The sequence below is a fragment of the Diadema antillarum genome, unplaced genomic scaffold (assembly GCF_040938485.1).
Source record: "Diadema antillarum isolate AM-2024a unplaced genomic scaffold, OU_Dant_1.0 scf00000024, whole genome shotgun sequence".
In the NCBI taxonomy this organism is placed as follows: Eukaryota; Metazoa; Echinodermata; class Echinoidea; order Diadematoida; family Diadematidae; genus Diadema; species Diadema antillarum.
Genome location: NW_027270913.1, coordinates 174,885 through 191,149, shown reverse-complemented (window position 1 = coordinate 191,149; position 16,265 = coordinate 174,885). Strand labels below are relative to the sequence as shown.

General features: G+C 36.9%; 1 protein-coding gene across 1 annotated transcript; it reads right to left on the bottom strand.

Annotated features, from left to right (window-relative positions):
- Nucleotides 1-1,211: 1,211 nt before the first annotated feature.
- On the bottom strand, nt 1,212-14,913 carry LOC139732769 (uncharacterized). Its single transcript, XM_071643617.1, has 4 exons — nt 14,575-14,913; nt 6,866-7,026; nt 5,817-5,938; nt 1,212-4,837 (listed from the first exon to the last, which is right to left on the bottom strand). The coding sequence occupies exons 1-4, from the start codon at nt 14,791-14,793 to the stop codon at nt 4,131-4,133; spliced, it is 1,209 nt and encodes a 402-aa protein (XP_071499718.1). The 5' UTR covers nt 14,794-14,913; the 3' UTR covers nt 1,212-4,130.
- Between the last annotated feature and the right edge of the window lie 1,352 nt (nt 14,914-16,265).

The following is a 16,265-nucleotide window of genomic DNA, read 5'->3' as shown; positions in this document are numbered from 1 at the left end:
ATTTTTGCAGACAATGTCGATGAACTTGGAGGTTCAAGCTGCACGTATTTGAGGTTTGCATAGCACGTGATCTGTTCAGGAGAGGCGCCGTGCAGCTGGAAGCTGATAATGTAACAAAAGGCTTCTATATTGGGAAACTGGGTGATTTCCAGCATTCGTGTATGAGTGGAAATTAGCTGCTTGCTGGAGGTCTGTGCTCTCTGAGTGCTTTTCTAATTGTTTAATTAACTTCTAAATTTACTACTCTAGTATAAATCAGCATGTCTATAGATTACATTAAACAAACCACTATTCATTTCAGATTTACGACTTTCAATAAAAAGGTTTTTTTAGTATACGTCAATAAATGCTGAAAATATAGCTATAAAAGATATTGCGAACTTAAAAGAAAGAAAAGTGTCTGCCATTTCCAATAATCATGTAAAGTAAAACAGAACCAACAATGCATTATACATGGTTATCTTTCCACAAATTTGTTTCTTTTCTTCAAAACAGGTAAACCCTCAGAACTACACCTGATACCCTTTTCTATTCCACATCTGAATTTCCACTCATCACTGGAATACTTCTGGAATGCTTTAAAATCAAGTAACAAGTTAAAAAAGCTCAACATATAGCATATTTAAGTGCTGACCTCAGTATAAATTTGCTTTTTATGACTCATTTCAACTACTAAAAAAGAGAAAAATCCTTTGAATACACCACAGAATTGAAGACTGTCATTACCCATGAATCACACAAGAAATAGAAGCACACCTGAAAATAACATGCACCGAATATGTCAAAAGCAGGAAAATGCTTGATGAGATATTTGACTGAAGTACGAATAAAACTAGAAATGTCGCTACGGCGACTGATGCCTCCGCCATAATGTATGATTCTCCCAATTGGCATATAGTACAATGTCTTCACAATGTGTGATCCATGACAGTTTCACATAACTGGCAAAATATTGATATGACAGGTTTGTCAGAAATGACTTGAATGTTCACTTTCCTTGAACTGGGTTTGCTATAATTGTCAAAGAGTGCAGGTACACATATTTGGGGAATTGAGAATTTTTACTTGAATTCTGACGAACCCTTTTATAAGTTTATGCATTGAGTAATTTCCAAGGTATGAAGAAAGAGTGCAATTACAGTACAATATATATATATATATTTTTTTTTTTTTATTTTTTTTTGGGGGGGGGGGGCATTGAAACCTGGCCTTTGACCCTTAACCTTTGACCTTTGACATTCTGGTTGGAAATTTCCTGGAGAATCTCCATTAGGTAATGCATGTATATATTAAGTTTGAAAACTAATAATGCAAGCATTTCATATACTAGTGTATGAGGGAAATAGTAAAATTTTGAGGAGTTGACCTTGACCTTTGACCCCATGACTATTGACCTATGACCCCTAAATTCCCTAGATAATCTCTGCCAGTCAGTACATGTGTATGTACCAAGTTCCATGAAGATACATTGAATCATTTGTGAGAAAAGTGATATTACAACATTTTCACCTAACCTTTGACCTTTTGACCTTTGACCTTATGACATGAAACTCTCTCTGGAGAATCTTCACGCAGTAGTACATGTCTACACCAAGTTTCAAGAAAATACCATAGGGCGTTGCATAGATATTGGGGAAATAGCAACATTTTTAGCATTTGACCTTGACCTTTTGACCTTTGACCTCTTGCCAATGTCACTAAAATCTACTCAACTAATTGTCCCATCATACATCATCCTTGGACCAAGTTTGGTGAAAGCTGCTTCATCCAGTTTTGAGTTATCACATAAACAGATAAATTTCAGGATTTGACCTTGATCTTTGACCTTTGACCTCAATCCGATTTCACTAAAAAAACTAATCAAGTAATTGTCCCATCATACATCATCCTCCTACAAAGTTTGGTGAAATTTGCTCGATCCAGTCTTGAGTTATCATGTAAACGGATACAATTTCATCATTTGACCTTGACCTTTGACCTTTGGCCGATTTCACCCAAAATCTAATCAACTAATTGCCCCATCATACTTTATACTTGGACCAAGTTTGGTAGAATTCAAGTCAATATTACTAAAGTTATCGCGTAAACGAAAGCGGACGGACGTACGGACAACCCGAAAACATAATGCCTCCGGCACCACTTCGTGGCGGAGGCATAAAAAGAAATGGTGTAAACCAAAGATGTATTTTAGTTCATTTCAACTTAAAAAATAAATACCAACTGTATGCACAAATGACTGCTTTTCAATAAGTTCTGTGTATATTTAGTAATTTGAAATGAAGGGAAAGACATGCATATTATTTCTTTAACCTTTTATTTGTGTACAAATTTGAGTTTGTAAATTACCTCAAGGAATTAACCACCAACTTTCTTGGTGTAGATTTATCCTAAGTCATATCAAATCCAACCGAATGTTATTTTCATCACATTTCATCTAGAGGACAAGCATCACCAGAATATGGTTTGTACACAATTTTGTGCACAATGCCTCCATGTTTAGAGACAAAAGATAGGAAGTATTTTGTACTTTCTGACAACTGATAGCAGTTTCAAAGGATTTTTTATTAATATTTACCGAACATAATTTGACAAAAAATTACGACATAGGCCTAATGCCACACAGTCACAATAGCATTATCTGAAGCTGTAATTAGTGGAATACTTCATGAAGAGAAGAAAAAACAATTGTGTTTAAAAGCTCTTATAGACCTAGTCTTATGAAAGAAAAACAAAACAACACCCCCCAAAAAAACAAACAAACAAACAAACAAACAAACAAACAAACAAACAAAAAACAAAAAGTTTCTAATCACACAGTGGATTCCGGAATGAATGGAAACATTACCTATGATGCAATATTTTTCTCAGTATGAAAAAAAATATGGCAATTCTGAAAATTTTGTGAATGGAGAAGACATTGTAATAAATTGGAACCATAAACTATGACTGATGAAGAGCTGTCTATTTACTGAAACATTCTGGTAATTTCTGGACTGATAAAAACTCACACACAGTCTGGGCAAGAAAGAAATAACGGTAAAACATACCTAAAAATATTGAGACATTTCTCCAGTCAAGCATTGCCCAATCATACATTGTAAATGCTTACTAATAGATTATTTTCACACTTGAAAACTACTTTTACAGCAATTTCCCTGTACAAAATAATCTCAGCATTTACAGACTGTGACAGCGTATAACACTGCTATTCCTTTCGCAAAGTGATATGTATTTTCACACAGCTGTATATTAAGTATAACATGTTCTAGACATGCGTGCATCTTTTCCCTCTGAACTCTTGCACATGGGCATTAGTTGAAGAACAGATACGAATATACTCAAGAAAGACTTGACTCAACGTAAGCGATACACACTTGCAGAACACAAAACACTACGTACAAATACAAAACACTTCGTATTCTGCATTCTTCATGACACAAGATCCTGTTGGCTACAGACCCACTAAACATGCACCCGTCAGTATAGAAAGAAGAAAGTATCAAAAGGTTTAAATATCAATCACTACAAATATGATTTTTGTCATTTCCAGCAATCATAACACAATTTCAGTTGCACATTATTATCTTCCAGATTGAATGTGTTTTTTGGGTTTTTTTTCTTTTTTTTTAGATGATGGCATTTAAATTTGGTTGCTAGAATATGAGCGTACACATTTAGCTGTACCATGAAGAGTGAATGATAATGAACCATTCCACATAAAAAAAAATGACTGTATTGTAAATGATATGTTTCTTCATGAGTGACGGCGAATGATTAACCTTCATATCTTTAAAAACAAATTACGAAACCATCCTGAGCATGATGAAAAAATTGTGTTCATGCAATGTAAGGCACAATATCAAGCTTCACGAGGCAGGTGGTGACATATAGCAGCTGATGAGATAAAGTGATAGGTAAACTAGATTGATTGCCATCTTAGAAAGGTGCCTCTATGTGTGACATTGTATCTTTACATTATTAAAACACATATTGGGGTAACACAGGAGGTTGAAGTATCACTTGCAAAAGGCTACAAACATCAGAGAAACTTTTTTCAACACTAGAGAATCTGTGATGAAAGAATTGGTTTGATGTTTTAAGAAACACATGGCAGCCCAAGATGCTTCATTCTATCTTCTTACAGAGAAAAGAGCAACCTTATTGCCTTCTGGGTCCCTGGTCAGCCAGTGGTCATCATTCAGCCGTTCAGCTCCCGTTGCTTTATTCAAATTCCTGATATGGAATCCTACTGCAAGAGAGTCAAGGGTACAGGGCTTGCAGCCAGGATAGTGTGCCAGTGTGAACTCACACTTGTCCGATAGACTATAAGTACTGTAACGCAGCGCACTGGTGTCTGTCTTGTGCTCCAGTGCGGTGACACCAGTAAACTGACGATAGAACTCGTCCATGGCATCAAATTTACTTGGATCACGCACAAGGAGCAGGAGGCGCACGCCAGTTGCTGCAGCTCCGGTACGCACACCCCACATGGGCAGCGCCCTCTCTGAATGGATGTAGAAGGAAGTTTCATTTTCCATCTTGGACACCTCCTCAGAGAAAGACCTTGTCTGCCAGGGTGGGCTGGACAAGATCTGCTGGATCTTGGCTGCTCGCGACTGGGTTTGGGGGGTAAAGAAGAGGACCACACCCATGGAAGGGACGCTGTCGGAGGGCACAGTATCAGCAGGTGCTCCCTCTTCTTCTAAGATGGTGGCATGAGTGAAAGATGCAGAGAAGACCTCCAGAAAGGATGAAATGCCAGCCCTGGTGGGATCTCCTTGCTGCTTTGGTACACTGATCTCCAGGAGACTGCGAGGAGGGTTGGTTAACTTGGCAGCTGAAGTTTTTGAGAAAAAGAAGTGAAAATCAAAACATTTCTGTCAAACAGCTATGAAGCCCACTCGGTCTGCTTCAACGCTAGTAATCATCACTCAACCGCCTGGCTCTGTAGATTATGTTACGATCAAGCATACGGATAGTTTCTGCATTTTAAGGGTGAGGCCTACACAGATACTCAGTCATATTTCTATCAGTCTGAACACACGCCAAACACAGTATACACAGTATTTTTACTTAACTTATTATGTGAATTCCACAACTGGACCAGTATTCACAAAATGAACAACTCACAAAAATCCTGCCTCTTGGAACACACATTCTTCATGTATGGTCTCCATGACTGGAAATGACACACTTTTCTCTAGAAGAAGGATAATACTTCTCATACCATCACTTTGCTTAGCATTCCATTGTGAATTTGATTTTGAATTCAACCATCTGTGAAATTGTCCCAATTAGTGAAATGTTGTACTGACAAAATGTATCTCACATCCTTGTGCAGTACTATCATACTGCTAGGTCATTTCTGTAGTATCTGTCATGATATATTATGCATGGAAAATGGCATATATCTATTAGTAACAGCAGATGTTTTATTATCATGAATAAGAGTGTCACAATATCTTCCATTTTATTAAGAAACTATGTCTCTACACTTTACAGCCCACAAATGCTTGTACTTTAATATATGAGTAATACCAGTGGTTATTGTTATCTGTAGCCAAATCATCACCAAAATCTATTCTCTTGACAGGTGGAAAAGCATTACTTGCTGAGTAGAAGACATTGGCAAACTCCTGATATATGATGTACGTACATAATCAGCCTAAAAAGCCCCTGCTGAATCTATTGGAAAGTGAGTAATAATACTCAACTGAGTTTCAAATATTTTCTAAATGGTTAGTAATCTATGGTATATTTCATAGGCACCTCCCATACCACGTTAGAAGGGGTAATGTACTACAACAAACACAAACCTTCTAGTTGCATGACCTTTGACCCTCCACATGTATCCAGATGTCCATCCATAAAGTGCTCCCCAAGCTGCTTGTATTCAGCTGCAGACTGGAATCCAAGAAGCAGGCACTGCTGGTCCCATCTTGAAATACAGTGATTGCAAAGGATAAATAAGCCAAGGTCACTCTCACTCAAAGCACTGAATTTACAGTGGATGGATCAATTCTAGCATGAGACATGCTAATCATTTATCATTTTTTAATCTCTCATGTTTATATTATTTCATAATGTTATTTGTTTCATAAAATCTGATGTGAAGATGTGGGTTTTTTCATGAGCTCTCATGTGGTGACTTTTTTTATGAGCTTCCACTATGAAGACAATTATTTTTACAAGCTATTCTTGGTTTGAAAAACAATATTGTTTGATTTATTGATAATAATCTTTGATTTGATATCAGTACTGAAAGTGGATGGGGCAAATCATTTCAAGAAGGGCCTCATTTTTCTTTTCATGACAACATGTCAGTAGCAGTTGAAGCAGAATTGCGATTTAACTGGCTCCAGCAAAACGGTTATCAGTCATTTCAATGGATCAGCTTAGTGACATCAATTTAAATGCAAAACAAACACTTCCTATTTCCCCCATATAAATCTTAAATGCTGTCATATCACAGAAAGTAAAACATACAGAACTAAAGTAAAAAAAATCATTCATCCCTGTTAAAGCAAGAGATGGCTGGAAAAATTTTATCAGAAAGCTCCACTAATAAAATAATACCATACAATTGTATATGCATATCAATGCAACCAGTACACAAATTGCTTGGTACACTAGGTATTGATTAAACTTACAACACTGTTTGACAATAAAAAAAAGTCACGATGAATGTCAATCTGGACATTCAATCTTGCATGAGTTATTACAATCCTGTCTTACAGACAGGACGAGTGTGACAGTTTTGATTTCTCTTACTTACAGTGCAGTGAATATATAGAGAATTTACTCATTTGGATCGGTTAAAATCATCTCCATACCATCTCTACATTGCTTGCTACCTCACACCTACCTCAAAAAGTCACACTCTATTCCCTTCAGAAGAGCTTGAATGTCTCTAGCTATACGTTGTGCTGCTGTCTCGTCCAGCGACTGGTCATCAGTGGTCAACAGCGCCATCACGCCTGAACCCTCAACTTTGCTCGATACCCTCTTTCCCCATTCCCTGTGGAGCTGGACATATCGGAAAACAGAACATGAAAAAGATTGTATAAAAACACAGACACACACAAAATGCAAGCAATATTGAAGATGTACTGTATGGTCATTTTAAGCAAGCTGAAAGAGAGAACAGAGAGAAATTAGTAACACAGAGACCCGATGAGATTAGCTTTATCTGTAAAAAAAAAAAACACTTCTACCATGCTAAGGACAATGCCTTGTATATATATGGCAACCAGATTTCTATTTCATATATTTTGCAGAAGCATATTTACAGCTGCATGAGTCTTGTCAAGTTTAATTCTAGTGTATCAATTTTTGTGTGCATATACTGAATGTATATATATATATATATATACATACATGTATAAATGCATTTTTTTCTTTTCCTTTCTGTAACATGCTGAAGATGTAACATTCATATTTTCGACAGGATTTCTTCTAATTAGCCTTTCCCTTCTGATTTATCTAGAGATGCAGAATATATGAAGGGCCACCTTTGGAATGTTTTCCAATCAACAACAACAACAACAACAAAAACATTGATTCTGTTAACCCTTCCTGTGTTTTGTTCTCTGACTGGCAAAGATGAGTGGAAACTAAATTGTCAAAGAATAGAGATTACCTAATCCCCCTATCCCTTTTGTGTCACCATGGCCTTCTGTTGGACTAATCAGGGAGGTCCTCTCTGGACTGATGCACTTTGCTACACATGAGTGGGCTTGCTACTCTCTATCACTGCAAAAAGGTCAATTTTAGATCGATTAAAGGACAAGTTCACCTTCATAAACATAAGGATTGAGAGAATGCAGCAATATTAGTAGAACACATCAGTGAAAGTTTGAGGAAAATTGGACAATCGATGCAAAAGTTATGAATTTTAAAAATTTTTGTGTTGGAACCGCTGGATAAGGAGACTACTACAGCTTGTGAGTCATATGCGTACAACAGTATAAAGAAAATGTAAAGAAAATTCAACATGTTTTCACTTTTTTCGCATAATAAAAGAGCACTTGACTTGCCTCTTTCTAAAGGCAGGGGGAATAATATTACCCCTAACATATGTCGGAAACGAGTCAAGGGAATATGTACTTTTTTCAAAACATGGAATTTTGTGAAATTCTCTTTATATTTTCCTTATATTGTTGTACGCATGTGACATCTAAGTTATTCATACACTGCAGTAGTCTTCTCATCCAGCGGTTACTGCACAAAAACTTCAAAAATTCATAACTTTTGAACGGATTGTCCGATTTTCCTCAAACTTTCAATGACATGTTCTACTAATATTGCTACATTCTCTCAATCCTTATGTTTATGAGGGTGAACTTGTCCTTAAAGCAATTACTGAATGCTGATGACAAAGCTTGAAAAGTTAGGCACTGGGCATGTTAGGGTTCAAAACTGAAAGTAGATACTGCCTCCCCATCCCCCCCCCCCAAAAAAAAATAAAAATAAAAAGAGAAATTAAAAAAACTATACATTTTATTCATAGGGTATTCTCCCCCATCTCTACCCCAAATAAAAAAGAAAGAAAGAAACTCAAAGTACCCTTGAACATTTTCTTCTTGATCAAGTACCTTTCATGGGCTTAACTACTTGTGCCTAGAGATGAAGAAAAGATAATATTTAGCAATGTTTCTTCATGGTCCTTACCCATGGGCCACTTGTTAGATAAGTGCAGATTTGAACAACTTGAGATCCTATGTTTTCACCTTACAGATGATGCCTACTATTTTCTAATACACATCATACACAAACACATGTATCCGTTAGGTACAGATTGTAGAGGATTGACTTAAAAAGCGCTCAATGCTGTAAAGCTGAGCATGATAGCCCCAGCACGAACTGTCGGTAACAGACTCAACCACTGGTACGCCTATAGTTGTATATAATGAATATATATTGTCATCATGACGAAAGTGCTTTTTTGCATTGGTATCAGTGATTAAATTCCTTTGCCCCATTGAAGTCTACATGAAATGAGACCATCCTGTGACACCAACTGCCATTGTATAGAGATCTATGTGTATTCTTGATTATTTCAGTAGGTGTGTATGAGCCTTGATACATGAGACCTTGATAATGCAAAGAATTTGGGAACTTACTTAATAATTGTGATACTGTGTCATATGGGGACCTGCTCCAAGGCCTAGCTAAAGTCTCCAGTACAGTTCGAACAGTTAGTAAGCTCCATTCACATGTACATGTACACCACTATGTACATGTATGAGTCAAAGACACATGAACCTAAAATTGTTCTACAATGTATCTGCAGCCCCCCCCCCCCCCCCATTAAAAAAAAAAAAGTTCAGATTTTTCTCCATGCATTCAGACAATGAACAACTTCAGATGAGTTGGAATTTGCCGAGTAAAATATCAGATAAGTTTCAGGGAGAATCAAGTCTCTATTTTGTGAAATAAACAAGAATTTTACCCCTTAAATTGAACTACAAATTTTGTTTCATCAGACTGTGAACTGCTACATGTAAGCTTTAGCTTCACTCACTCTGATCATACTTCATTCAAAATGAAGCAAACCTGAACAAGGTATGGATTTTCACTTTAGAGTCACTGTTCACTAATTATTCTGCCAAGCATAGTCACCACAAAATCTCATTGTAGCCTTCACTATAGCAGCTCTGTGTAAAACTTACACATTGGACCCACTATTACTTTACCTTGTGTTATATGTACAAATATATGCCTTTCTCTCCCATCCCCATCAAGCCAGCTTTTATTTTCCATTGTTGGCATGGAAACCTTTTTTTTTTTACCTCAATTACCATCTCAGATGTATATACCCCTTAGTTATTAACAACTAAATCTAATATGACACTAGTGTGGCAATTAACATAGCAATATTAGCAGATGAAGTGCACAGGTTCTACTACACTAGCACACGCACACATACTCTCACTTAATACACTCACAAATTCACACACTCAACTCGCTCCATCAATCTATTGTGTTTGTCTTGTGATAAATTGGGGGGAAGGTCAACACATGAGTCACATCATTATTTAGACAGTGCATGAGAGTAATAAAGCACTCCATGACAAAGTGATGTTCCGATGACACAGTCCAAATTGCTCTTATCACATCTTAGATGAAGAGACAGACAGATAGAGAGATGATGTTTGTCTGCTGGATACATACAACTGTAGGCCTACACTGCATGTACAGTACACTGCCATGTGACAACTACAAATCCACAAAATACCACCAGGCATGATAATCATGAAAGCTACATGTACATGTATGTACTGTACTTCCCCACTTGTAGAGCTACATGCATTGTTTTGTATGCCACAATTGCAAATGGTTTTGAATTCTTCCCTGGCCTGATTATGGCAAGAGCGCATAGTGCAACTCACAACTTTCCCCTTTACACTGCTACAACAATGTAGTACAATATTAGGCCTACTTTTACTAAAGCCCTTGCTGCCATACCTACAATTTGTACTTTCCTCAGCTAGTGCATTAAGTAGTCTATGGACTCAAAATAGAGGGGTTATACACATATGTATAATACAATTTGTAGCTGTGTTAATTTTTTTTTTTTTTTTTGGGGGGGGGGGGATGCATTAGCTGTTTATACATACATGAACAGGAAAAAGTACATGTAATTACGTCGAAAAACAACTATCACTTGCATCCCGTTTGTTTAGTAATTTTACATCTACAATTAGCTACTCACAGTTTAAAATACAATTCTGTGCCTCCATTTTCAGGGCTATCAAGGCACTTTGTCATTGTTTAGAGTCGTATCATATAAACTGCTTTAAACACAAAAGGCTACACTAAGAATTACAAGTTGGAATGCAATTGCAATGTGATGATGATGATGATGATGATGATGATAATAATGATGATAATTACCATCATAACAATAATAACAATAATTAGAATAATAACGATAATAATAATAATAATAATAGAAATAATATATAACAATAAAATGATTTGTTGAGCACAGAAAACATGTCTATTCTACTGTGCTGCAAGGACAGGACAGGCCAATTTTGCTACAATAGGCAATTCCCAAAGGCACTTGTCTGAATATACTTGTCTGAGTATACTCGGGACTCGTCCTCAATGTTATCTTGATGCGCTGACTGTCTGGTCATTCAAATCAATGTACCAATGTCCTCAACAACAAAACATGAACAAAAAAGGAATCATCTAAATTGTGGTAAAGTGATCTTAGAATGTATACACATCTAGTGATGACAGCACAAAAACTTTGAAAATTCATAACTTTTGAATTGAAGTCCAATTTTCCTCAAACTTTCACTGATGTGTAATATTGCTGCCTTTACTCAATCCACATTTATATTTGGGCTTCAGTTTCCTTTTAAGAAAACTGTCCATCTTAGGGCAATCCCAACAACCTGGTACTCACTAAGCAACAGGCTCTGGCCACTTGACTTACAATGTATTTCTTTCAGAAAGCAGAGGAATATTACCCTTAACACATATGTCAGTAACAAGTCAAACGAGTGTGTACTTTCATCATATTTTTATGGAATTTTGTGGAATTCTCTTCATATTTTCTTTATCATCGTTTTCTACAAGTATGCATGATGTCACAAACTGTCTTTTAATCTGCATCGATTGTAGCGATGGCCACATCCCAACTTTCAAATTGTGTAACTTTCGAATGGATTGTCAAATATTCATCAAACTTTCACTATCTGTTATTGCTTCATTTGCTCAATGCAGATACTGTACATGTACACCTTATGTACAATGTATATTGTATGCATATTTGGGTTCTGTCATTTCACTCTTGAGCTCAGCTCAAGGCTCCTTAGAGATGAATAGAATAAGGTGTAAGTATTCCTCAACAGTTCCAGAGATTTAATGACCAAGTTTCGACATCAAATTGATTCTTACTGATACATTTTAGATTGTTCTCTCCTGTTTCAGCTTCTCCATAATTCTCCACAATTCAACCCGAGGTGCTCCATTGTACAGTTGTACCATGAGCACCCCAAGTGCACAGCATACTGTCTTTGTATGATTAAAAAAAAAAACCCACAAAAAAACAAAACAAATTCAGGCACCTCTAAAAGTGCCCATTTCACAAGCAAAATACGCTGGTGCTTTAGTGTACTAATAGACTAAACATTTCTTTTTTTTTTAAATCTAATTTATACCTGCCATAGAACTTGCTCATTTCTAGACTGTTTCCATGGTCTTGGAAAGATTTCTTTTTTCTTTGTGTTTATCTCCTTTCCATGGTTTGTTTTCAAAACAAGTCTTTGAGGTACTGTGCATGTGCCATACAATGTACTTCATGAATATTCATAATTTGTTCATGACTGGTACGGTAGAAAAAGAGTTTCAATGCACTTCATGTAGCCTTTTGACTACATAAAGGCCTTCTCGCTGTATGGTGGTGAGCGATTGGGGTCGAGTGAATCGAGCCCAGCCAAGAGTGATGGGGCTCCTTGTGCTATTGCACTCAGCTGGGCTTGCCTCTTCGTTCACCCAAAAAGCAATACCGTACACAGTGAGAGTCAGGGTGGTCCACGAGGGGTTTTACCATGTCGCTGCAACATGCTAAAATTCTTGTGCAACATCCTAAAAAGCCAGCAACATGCTATGCAACATCCTCAAGAATTTGCAACAAGCTCAAAGTAAAAGTATTCAAAAATGTGCAAAACATGTGCATAACATAAGAAACATCAAACTACCAGGTACTTTAGATATTTGTGTGCAAAACATGAGAGAGAACATTGAATGTAAGCAGCACAAAGAGAGATAAGTCAGCAAAATATTGCGTACTATGTACTCATCGTGTGCGCTCCGCGCATATTCAATTTCTGCAATATTCTCAGATTCTGAGCTTCCAACATGCTAAAATTTCAAGTTGTGGACCACCCTGGAGAGTGCCTTGTCAAAAGGCTGTACTGCCCTGGGTTTGGGCTAATAATACACAGATACTGTATATGAAAGCAATGGATGGCTAGCGCATGTGCACAGGTTCCAAATCTTTCAAGTGGACAGTTATCATACTACAGATTTCACTTGACCGAATCAAGAAAAATCATGAATTTGGACAGTAAGAGACTAGTGGAGGAACCAAATTTTTCATGATATGAGTGGCTAACAACTAAACTACATCTGTACATATTCAAATTGAAAATGATTCAAATTTGACAGTTACAAAATGTACATTTCATGTCCAATACCACCACATTTGTACTTGTAAGACACCAAACGCTTACATCTGCAGCTGAATGCCAATTTAACTGTGGAGCTGTGGCAATTATTTATAAATACTGAAAACATTGTCATGAATGTTGACAGACGCTTACACTTGCAGGATACATACTGTATTACATGTACATTGTATATGTAATACATTTATAAGATACTGCAAAAGCCTAAAATTTTGTGAAGTTTTTATTTTTACGAATTGCGCGAGTCAGGTGCTATTCGCGAAATTAGAGACACGCGAAAACATTGACTTTTATCTCGATGTGGATGTGACGTACGCATCATGTACATTTCTCAATTCAGTACAGGACTCCACGATTGCAAATTTAACCACTCACGAAATCGTCGGGAATTCCCGATTTGCACAAATTTAGACTCACGAAATAAATGGCATATACAGTATGAGATTTTTATATTCGCTCATTACCAATACTGCCTGTACAACGTGTAAGTGCATGGGTTCATTCTGCTGGACGTACACGAGCTCTACTACAGTAGTAAATTTACTGCACTGAATTGTCAGGGTTTGGTGGCTTCCACTGCACTGCACCTGAACTGTGGCCTCCTCAGCCCCTCTAACAACAGACAGATTTCTTCCATTCACTTAGCTGTGCGGACTGTGTGATCTATCTCGGCGACACGTACGCAAGTTCAGCAGTTTGAACATGAATGCTTTGCGAGCATATCTTGTACTCAATTGTAGACCTAACAGTGGAGATAGAAGCCCATTTTTCCCGATAAAGCATGCATACAATTGTAATGCTTGTGTAAAGAATCATAAAATTGGTGAGCTTGACCTGTTTCTTGAGTAAAATTTACATACACTTGTATAAAGAAAGGTTGGCTGTAGGCATGGCAATTTCTGTGATCTATTTGTGCAGTATATAGATGCCAAACTCGAAGGTAGAACCACTATAAGTTCAAGTGCCAAAGGAAAAGTGTTACTTTTTGCACTTCTGAATTTAAGACCGACTCATTAAATATTCAATAACTGTCAATATGATTTACGGAAGACCCAAACACAATTCAACCGTTCAAAGTGCAAACTGACATGCATTAAGAATGTGAAAGATTATCAACTTCCTTCATTCATTCACTCATTCATAATTCATTCATTTGCATTTCAAAACATAACATTAACAAAAATCAAAATAATCGCCTTCACAATTTATATCTGCTGACTATTTTGATCTTATCATTACTAATAGTTTGAATGGACTTCAAGTTCAACACAAATCATAACATGTCATGTGTGATTGATCGGCAATGGTATACCGGTAATTATCTCCGAAACAAACACTTGGATGGAAAATGAATCGCTTGCGTTCTTACCAGTCGGTATCGTGTTGCAGGATTTGTCACCTTCTGGAAGCTACTCATATCTTGGGAGTGAGGAGAAAATATCCTGTTCTGGTAAAATCGAGGTGGGATATCGGCAGTCTTAACTAAATCGATAACAGCTCGAGCGTAATCAGTTTCGTCTGCAGACGATGGCAGCTCGCCTTCTAAAAATGTCCCATCGCAGTCCTCCGGTACCCCAAACCTTGCCATTTTCAAGCTACAAGAAGAACTTTTCTTTGTGGTAAAGTAGTAGAAGGAGAGAGTATTAACGAATACGAACGGTCTTATGAAAGTACGAAGGGCCTAGACCAGGAAGACAACATCGGCGATACAAACGAAAATGACCTCCACAGTAATCTACACCACTACACCTGAGAGAGCCAAGCTTATCAGCTATTCAATGACTGGTTGTTCGCCACAGGGGCAGCATGCAAGGGAGCTGGTCGGGAAACAGAATAATTCGGCCTCTGCATAAGTCAATCTAATATGAATCGAATCCTTCCATGGACAACTCGGATTGGCAGCGTTGCTTTTGGAGCGTGTCAAAAATTTCATCTGACGGAATTATCAAGAGGCTGTGGCTATAGCACACACTAAAAACGCTCATAAGTACAGATAATTCATGAAGACAATGGAGTCATATATTATACCTGAGTTTGGCAATCTGTAACATTGGTAAATTCCTAGTGACATAACTTAAATAGATAATTAAATGAATTAGATGGATGGACTTAATTTTTTTTTCTTTTACAAATTTATTGATTTCCTCTTCATTATACAACGTAACATACAAAATCATATTACAAATCACGTTTTGTTTAACAAATTAACAACAACAACAACAACAATAAAAGATGGGTATCAAACTCTTCAACAATTGAACAATATCCTAAAGATACAGTCAGCTCTCGTTACAATAAACTCCTTGGGCCCAGCGAAACCACCGTGATCTTGTCACTTTTGAAACCTTGCCATATCCAGGGTGCAAATACCTCTGAATAGGAAAATTTTAAAACCCTGGGACTCCCAAAAAACTACCCCATCACGTCAGGGTTCTGCCATATGGATATTCTTTATAACGAGAGTCGACTGTATGTTCTTCTACAATGACCTAAAAAATATGTTCTACAGGGGACCATTTCTTATAATGAAAATCTAATTTGTTTGTTCGTTTTGCAATGTTGGATTCTATATATCGGATATTAACAATAAATGCTGTCAATCCATGAAATTTCACACCTGTATCTTTGCATCTCTGAATATATATGTACCTTTTGTATAGCAATATTAAATGATTCAATAAATTCCTGTGGGGCCCTTTCCAGTCTTTGATGAATCCAAACATTACTCTAATTCTTGTACAATCCTCTAATTTGACATGAAAGATCGTACCAATTTCATCCACAAATTTTTGAAGTAATTCTTTGGCAGCTTTACAATCAAAAAACAAATGTACAGGGGTCTCAGCACATGACTTACAAAGCGTACACAACTCTGATTCTGATATTTTCATCTTAAACAATCTTTCATTTGTGTAAAGTATATTATGCGACAACTTGAACTGAAATTCTCTCAATTTTTCTTCAATTGTACATGACAAATGGCAACATATATATTTGTGTCCAATCTTCTGGTTGAATTCCATACTTGCCAGCGAAAACTGTTTCGCAAACAGGTCTTGA